Raw genomic sequence first — 8,442 nt, 5'->3', positions numbered from 1 at the left:
GAAACCAGATCTCTCAGAGAGGCTGTGGAGTCGCCTTCTCTGGAGACTATAAAAGCCAACCTGGACTTGTTCCTGTGTGGCCTGCCCTTGCTGATTCTGCTTTGGCAGAGGGGGTGGACCTGATGATCTCTGGAGGTCCCTTCCAACCTCTACCATTCTATGACCTGATGAAACTACCATAAGTGTTGCCACATTCTCCTTCAGCTCGTACTGAAAGAGCACTAACGCAGTGGATGTTCTGCATTAGCTTACAGCATGGAAGTTGTAAGGCAAAAGACTACAGCAGCTAATTCCTTAAGTTGTTTATTTATCATTGAAGAAACACACAGCAGCAAGTTCTGTGTTGGCTTCAGTATGACCAGATAGCTAATCATTGTTACCACACCCAAAAAGTGAAGTCAACACAGCCATTACTACAAATCACTTTTTGTTTTGTTTGGAAAGGGAAAGAATTAACCCTGAAGACATGAGAATTGGGGGGAAAATTCAACCATTTCTTCAAAACCCACTTGTTTTTTTTCTTTAAATATGACAATATTTATAAATCCTTGAGAGGCATGAAATTATCCAAGTAACAGAACAAGAAAGCAGTTGTGATATTGGCAACAAAAAAAAAAGACACAGCCATACTCTTACCAAAACACTCCAGCTGGAATAGCTCCCAAGTTCTGTGGTTGCACACTGCAACAGGGGATACCTTACTGGAACAAGGGTTGCAAATTGGCCTCGGAGGTGTTGATGTATTCAAGTAAATCTACAGGAAAGATGCCAGTGTAGCTAATGCTCATCATTAAATTCATATTTAATTCAAATTTAAAGAACTTCCTGATAAAAGAAGTCTCTTGGAAAGACAGCTATGAAAAAACAGGGCTTTTAGAGTTTTTTCTCTTGTTTTGGCTAATTATAAGAATTGATTTTGCTCTGCTTTTTTCAATAATTGCACTCTGTCGGCAGAGGTGTTTTCAGATGCACCTTCTGTGCTGATAATAACCCCTTCCAAATTAAGGACAACTGGAAAATAGAAAGGTCAGCCTGGCTTTGGTGTGAGATAGAAGCCTTACTCAAGGCAGCTGTTTGGGCTTGCTTCTTTATTTTAGCAACAACCAACCGACGAAATCAGCATACTTTGAAATTTCAAAACCTGGAAATCAATTTCCAACCTTCTGCTGTGAGTTTTGTGCATGACCAATCTCTATGAGTTAAGTAATTCAAGCTCATGCTTTCATGTTACCTCAAAACATTTGTTAAAGAATTCCAATTCAGAATGTTTATAAGCACAAATATAATCCATGGATTTGATCAAATCAAAGCTAAAACATTGGTTAAACTCTGTGACTCCCACTTAACGTCGTACAGTGGTCCACCCTTCTTCATCTGTCTCATTTTTACTGCGGCGAGCTGGCTCACGTTCCTTTTCTGCTTTCCAGGAACCTTTCTCCTTCTCCCCATCTCTTTCTCGATCTTTTGATGCTGGTGGGGCAGCAGAAGCTGGAGAGGCAGTGGAAGCAGGAGCTGATCGCCGAACCGGTTCGCGTTCCTCTCCGCGTTCTTCTCTCCTATCATCAGCACGCCTCCAGGAGCTTGCTGCGAGTACAGAAAGACAAGAACACCTTGGTCACATTCCACCAGCAGCCTGCAGAGTTTACACAGAATCACAGAACCTTAGAGGTTGGAAGGGACCTCCAGAGATCAAGTCCAACCCTCCTGCCAAGCAGGATCACCTACAGTAGCTGGCACAGGAATACATCAAGGCAGGTTTGGAAAGTCTCCAAAGAAGACGACTCCACAACCTCTCTGGGCAGCCTGTTCCAAGGGTCTGTCACCCTCACTGAATGGGCTGGGCTGGAAGAGATCTCCAAAGGTCATCCAGTCCAACCCCCATGCAGTCAGCAGAGACATCCTCAACTAGATCAGGTTGCCTTGTCAAGTCTCATCTTGAATATCTCCAGGGATGGGGTCTCAACCACCTCCCCTGGCAACCTGTTCCAGTGTTCCACTGCCCTCATGGTAAAGAACCTATTCCTACCATCCACTCTAAATCAGTTCTTCTCCAGTTTGAAGCCACTGCCCTCATCCTGTCACTGCAGGCCTTTGTCAACAATCTATCTCCAGCATTCTCATAACCCACTTCAGGTACTGGAAGATCACTATTAGGTCTTCTTGAAGCCTTCTCTTCTCCAGGCTGCAGAGCCCCAACTCTCTCAGCCTGTCCTCATAGCAGGGCTGCTGCAGCCCTTTGAGCATTTTTGTGGCCTCCTCTGGACAGGCTCCAACAGTTCCATGTCCTTCTTGTATTGGGGGCTCCAGAACTGCACACAGTACTCTAGGTGGGGGCTCAGGAGAGCGGAGCAAAGGGGCAGAATCCCCTCCCTTGCCCTGCTGGCCACGTTGCTCTTGCTGCAGCCCAGCACACAGTTGCTGTCTGGGCTGGGCACACGCTGCCAGCTCATGTTGAGCTTTTCATCAACCCTCAGCCGAAGTCCTCTATTCTGTGCTCGGTTCCAGCCTGCTCTCCAAGACCACCTGCCTGGCAGCATCTGTCTCCAGGGAGCACCCACACTCTGGGCAAACACCACAGAGGACTCTGAAGGCTTAACTGGATGAACTTGGAGGTCTCTTTCAACCTGGTTGGTTCTATGATTCTAAGGCAAGAATGGCAGAAGTGGAAGATGTTGGCACCTCAGGCTAAATGTATTTGCTGTTGCTGTATTTTTACAACACAGCAAATGATTAATAAAGGTACATAATTAAAACAGGTTAATGTATGTAATTAAAATAGGTTATTCATCCTAATCAATACCACTAATGGTGTCAAACCCATAAGGCCCTGTTTGGAAATTTTTCCCTCATATTTTAATGACTGTTAAGAAATGACCCAGAAATCACTTTTCTGGGACCTCTGTCTTGATAATTTAAGTACAAGAACTTCCTTCACCCTCAACATAATCTTACCATGAACCCTGCCTGCTCAAAAAGTTATCCTCCCACTGCAGCTGTGAAATGTCACTGTGACAGGAAAGAGCACCACTGAAAGACGTTCAGACCCAGGGAGGAACTCTTGTGCTGATTCATAGAATCAACGAGGTTGGAAGAGACCTCCAAGATCAGCCAGCCCAACCTAGCACCCAGCCCTAGCCAGTCAACCAGACCATGGCACCAAAGCGTCTTTCCATTACTTTGCTTATGCAAGGGGACTTTTAAGTGGCTGCAAATACAACTTATTATCATTTATTCTCAAATATAGCTTATTCTCATGGGGCTGGACCAGCTCTGCTGTGAGGACAGGATAAAAGTTGGTGCTCTGCAGCCTGGAGAAGAGAAGGCTTCGGAGGAGACCTTTCAGTGGCCTTCCAGTATCTGAAGGGGGCTTACAGGAGGGCTGGGGAGGGACTACTAACAAGGTCTTGCAATGATAGGATCAGGAGGAATGGGTCTAAAGTGGCAGAGGAGAGGTTGAAACTGCATGTTGGGAAGAAGTTCTTTGCAGTGAGGGTGGTGAGAGACTGGCGCAGGCTGTCCAGGGAGGCTGTGGATGCTCCCTCTCTGGAGGTGTTCAAGGCCACGCTGGATGAGGACTCGAGCAATCTGTTCTAGTGGAAGGTGTCCCTGCCTGTACTGGGGGTTGGAACTGAATGATCTTTGAGGTCCCTTCCAACCTAAACCATTCTATGATTTTACCACATCCTAGTGCTGTGAGAGTAAGACGAAGGCTCTGTAAGGATGGAAACGTTTACGAATGACAAAGCAAACTTACGTTCTTCACGGTCAGATCTGAGGGGAGGTCCTCTTCTGAGGGGTGGCTCTCTGTCATCAGCACGTCGATCTCTCAGGTCACGACCACCTCTATCCCAGTCTTCACGTCGACTTGAATCTCTCCAGCTAGAAGTTTCCTCAGCTGGACCTCTCCTCCAACCAGCATCATCCCTTTTGCCATCCAAAATATTAAATAAGATTAAATCATTAACGATTTTATCTTTGCTGTGGAAAGAGGCAATACTAAAATCACAGCACGGGGTATTTTCAGGCCCTCTGGGGTCCTTCTTTAACATACTGACATAATTTAACAAGGCCAAGTGCCAGGTTCTGCGCTTTGGTCACAACAACCCCATGTAGTGCTACAGACTGGGGACAGAGTGGCTGGAGAGCAGCCAGGCAGAGAGGGATCTGAGGGTGGTGGTTGACCGTGACTGAACATGAGCCAGCAGTGTGCCCAGGTGGCCAAGAAGGCCAATGGCATTCTGGCCTGGATCAGGAACAGTGTGGCCAGTAGGACCAGAGAGGTCCTTCTCGCCCTGTACTCAGTACTGGTTAGGCCACACCTTGAGTCCTGTGTCCAGTTCTGGGCCTCTCAATTTAGGAAAGATGTTGAAGTGCTTGAAGGGCACCAAGGTTGGTGAGGGGCCTGGAGCACAGCCCTGTGAGGAGACACTGAGGGAGCTGGGAGTGTTCAGGCTGGAGAAGAGGAGGCTCAGGGCAGACCTCATTGCTGTCTCCAACTACCTGAAGTGAGGCTCCAGCCAAATGGGGTTGTGCTCTCTTCACAGGCAACCAGCAACAGAACAAGGGGACACAGTCTCAAGCTGTGCCAGGGTGGGTTTAGGCTGGCTGTTGGGAGGAAGTTGTTGCCAGAGAAAATGACTGGCATTGGAATGGACTGCCCAGGGAGGTGGTGGAGTCCCTATCCCTGTAGGTGTTTAAGAGGAGGCTGGATGAGGCACTTAGTGCCATGGGTTAGTTAATTAGAAGGATTAGCTGATAGGTTGGACTCGATGATCCTACAGGTCTTTTCCAACCTGGTTAATTCTGTGATTCTGTGCATTCCAAAATATTTCCTGGAGGCTAAGATAAAATTCTCCTAATAACAGGTTTTTAAAAACCAAATAAATAAAAATGAAGAGCAGTAAAATATTTCCTTTGTAAACAATCTTCTTTTTTTTGGTGTTTTCTTTGGTAAACAGTTAACCTTGTCTGTCTTTAAAACAGCTAAGGCTGGGGGACAGTTTGGACTGGATGATCTTGGAAGTCTCTTCCAACCTGGTTGATTCTATGATTCTATGAAACCAAAAGGGCCCCCAAATGTCACATCCCATTTCCTTCTTTCAAGTGCTTCATTTCCCAGGAGCCAGCTCCTGTTCCCTTCCCTCAGTGACACATTGTTCTCTTTAGAACGTTAAAAGAGCTTTGCTGGTAAAGTAGAAGAGGGCAGTCAAACCTGGGCCTCCTGAAGCGATCCTCTCGATCAAAGTCCCTGTCCCTGTCCAACTCCCGCTCTTTCTCACTTTCATCCCGGTCTTTGTCTCTGTCCCATTCCCGGTCTCCCGAAGGCCTGGAGTCTCGAGGAGGGCCCCAGCTGTCCTCACGAGCCTTTTCTCGTTCTCTCCATCCCCCTACAAGGGAAAAAACACCATCCAAAGGTATTTGTGGCTGACCTCTGATCCCTCTGAAGACAAAGAATCCTTTGCTTCCCTCACAAAAACTGGGTCTTCAATTTTGGATCCCTGAGGATCTGACTCAGGATGTGCACCGAGTGGGAGCTGCAGACAAAACGCTGCAGTAATGCATGTGTCACCTTTAGCTACCTTCAGGTAGCTTGCAGGTGAGCAACAGACACTGCAGCGTTTTTAATCTGACCAAAATGAAAAGCTTTCATGATGCCAGTAAAGGAGTGTCCACGTGGGCCAAATGAATGCAGGTGTTTTCAGAGCTGACTCTCATCTCTGACACCAAGCACACTACATCCATCATCCACTAGGCTACAGAGGGCAGACCATGGGAGTGTTGTGTTTTACCTGGTTTACCAAATGGTCTCCAAGGACCCGGCCTTGAATCATCACTGCCACGCCACGGCCCCCTGTCATCATCTCGTCTGGAGAGCCTGTCATCATCTGTGCTACGCCACGGGCCCCTGTCATCATCACGCCGTGACATTCTGTCGTCATCCAGCCCGCGCCGGGGACCTCTGTCGTCATCCAGCCCACGCCGGGGGCCCCTGTCGTCATCCGCAGCACGCCAGCTGCCACGCTCATCATCCAGCCCACGCCTGGGGGGCCTGTCATCATCCAAGGCTCGTCTGGGGGGCCTGTCATCATCCAGCCCACGCCTGGGGGGCCTGTCATCATCCAGCACTCGCCTGGGGGGCCTGTCATCATCCAGCCCACGCCTGGGGGGCCTGTCATCATCCAGCCCACGCCTGGGGGGCCTGTCATCATCCAGCGCCCTCCTGGGTCCTCTGTCATCATCTGCTGCTCGCCAGCTGCCTCTGTCATCATCCAAAGCACGCCTAGGTGGTCTGTCATCATCCAAAGCCCTTCTGGGGGGCCTATCATCATCCAAAGCCCGTCTAGGGGGCCTGTCATCATCCAAAGCTCGTCGGGGGGGCCTGTCATCATCCAAAGCCCGTCGCGGGGGCCTGTCATCATCCAAAGCCCGTCGCGGGGGCCTGTCATCATCCAATCCACGCCTGGGACCCCTGTCGTCATCTGCAGCCCGCCAGCTCCCTCTGTCATCATCCAAAGCACGTCTGGGCGGCCTGTCCTCCTCCCCTTCACGCCTCGGTGGCCTCTCCTCATCCCCTTCTCTCCTCGGTGGCCTGTCGTCGGCTGAGTCCAGAGAAGGACGCTCCTTCTCTTCTGCAGCACCACGTCGGGGCAGATCATCTCCCCGTCGGAAAGGTCTTTCATCATCCCTCGCTTCTCCTCGACGCCAATCTCTGTAAAAGCACAGGAAAGGGGCAAAAGGTGGATGGGTACTCCGCAATGCTTGACAAATTGGGACTGACAACCCCCCCCTCAAAGCCATTTCTGAAGGTAGTCGCTTGATGTCTGGCTGAAAACACATTTACAGAGCTTGCATTTCTCAAATGCATTTCCTGATTGCCCTCATTGCTATGGGAAAGTAGCAGGTCACCATCCCTACAGCTTCAGTAAGACTGAATGGTTTACTGTCCCCTTCAAAACTAGTTTGAAGGAGATAACAACAGTCCCTTGTTGGTTACCTGGTGCAACACAGCAGAGAAGAGGCTTGGCTTTTGCACCTTCTACACCATACCTAATTTGATAAACTTGAGCTAAGCCTTGAAGAACCAGCATTAAAAAAACCCAAAACCATCAGGAAAGTTTCCCCTTTCTTCACACCCATACCAACACTACAAGTCCAGTCCTTGCTTCCACACACTTTGGCATAGCTCCAGCCCAACAACTTGTCTATATTTTCACTGACAGGCATCTGAAACCGAGTATGGCAGGACAACATAATAAGATCATGACTCAATCCACTGCTACTGCCTGACAGCAGGCAGGATGCACCAGGCATCAGTGCTTGCAAAGGCTCTCCTTACTAAAGTATTCCTGGAAATCTTCTCTGGGCTTTTGGGTCATCAGTTTCTCTTTGAAACATGTTTGGATTTGTAACACTGAAAAGATCAGACACAGCTGAACGACAGCTTGAGCTTGCCATTCATGTCACTTCTCTGGACACACCTTTTAATTTAACGCCCACAGCATTCTACAAGTAGGTTTAGACCATAACCCTTGGTTTTGTCACCAGATTAAAACCTTTATTTTTCAAAAGAAAGTTAGTTCCTCAGCAATAAAAACAAGAGAAAGTGCACTATAGGGATTTACTGGTACCTGCTTTTTGGCAAGAGGAGCTGCACTGGGGATTAATCTCTCCGATTCAAAATGAAAACAACACTCCAGCACCGCCCCCCCAGCCCCCGAGTCAGAAATCCACTGTGCTACTAAATTGCAAACAAAGTAACAGCAGTGACTTGCTACAAAACAACAGTAGCAGGTAGGACTCTGAGAGGCAAGAACAAAGAGATAACAGTTTGTGACTGCATTACTTTCGAGGAACTGTGAGCAGTTAATAGCCTAGATTTGGAAGAAAAAGGGAGAATGCAGTTACCAATGAGTTGTGAGACAAAAACATGACAGAGACTGTTAACTTTCATTTAAACCCAAACTGGATAACCTTTTCCTTTGAAGAATTTGATTATTGTGACGTGAAAGACATGTAAAGAGGTGGTTATAGAGTTCAAATTAACAAGTATCTAATTCATTCATACTCAGGTACTGGTTCAGTGGGTTAGGATTTTTAAATCTGGCTTTAAATTATGATTTCAACCTGTTGCTGCTCTAATTTTGAAACTATTATTTGCAAGTGAAATTACATCTCCTGATTTTTACCACTTTTTTTCCCTCATTTGATAACTTGAGTGTTCAGATTTCAGCTTTTGTCCTTTCTTTCCCTCTTAGAAATCTTAACTCCCACTACAAGAAGTGTACTGAAATGAAGAGTTGAGCAGCAGCTGATAAATGAACAAGAACAGGGGGATGCAGGAGTATTAACAATCTTATTGAACAGCAGTCACTGATAGTACTGCAATCCTGTTTGTATTCTAGAGCCTGCTTCTCCATAACCTCTAACCAACCCTAAACACAG

The 8,442-nt window shown here is 47.5% G+C and overlaps 1 protein-coding gene across 2 annotated transcripts in view; it reads right to left on the bottom strand.

Annotated features, from left to right (window-relative positions):
• Positions 1-287: 287 nt before the first annotated feature.
• Positions 288-8,442, bottom strand: part of EIF3A (eukaryotic translation initiation factor 3 subunit A) — a 41,380-nt gene continuing 33,225 nt past the window's right edge. Inside the window, exons 19-23 of one of the 2 annotated variants that reach the window (XM_064144275.1) lie at positions 6,468-6,709; positions 5,790-5,957; positions 5,213-5,387; positions 3,755-3,924; positions 288-1,584 (exon numbers count right to left, since the gene is read on the bottom strand). In XM_064144275.1, coding sequence (XP_064000345.1) covers positions 1,343-1,584; positions 3,755-3,924; positions 5,213-5,387; positions 5,790-5,957; positions 6,468-6,709 — 997 coding nt within the window. In that variant the 3' untranslated portion in view covers positions 288-1,342. Of the gene's footprint in view, positions 1,585-3,754; positions 3,925-5,212; positions 5,388-5,789; positions 6,710-8,442 lie in introns of both variants that reach the window. The other variant, XM_064144274.1, reaches the window with a different exon arrangement.

Source organism: Pogoniulus pusillus, chromosome 6 (assembly GCF_015220805.1).
Source record: "Pogoniulus pusillus isolate bPogPus1 chromosome 6, bPogPus1.pri, whole genome shotgun sequence".
NCBI classification, from domain to species: Eukaryota; Metazoa; Chordata; class Aves; order Piciformes; family Lybiidae; genus Pogoniulus; species Pogoniulus pusillus.
Note: the sequence above shows the minus strand (reverse complement) of the source record. Positions and strands in the feature narration are given on the sequence as shown.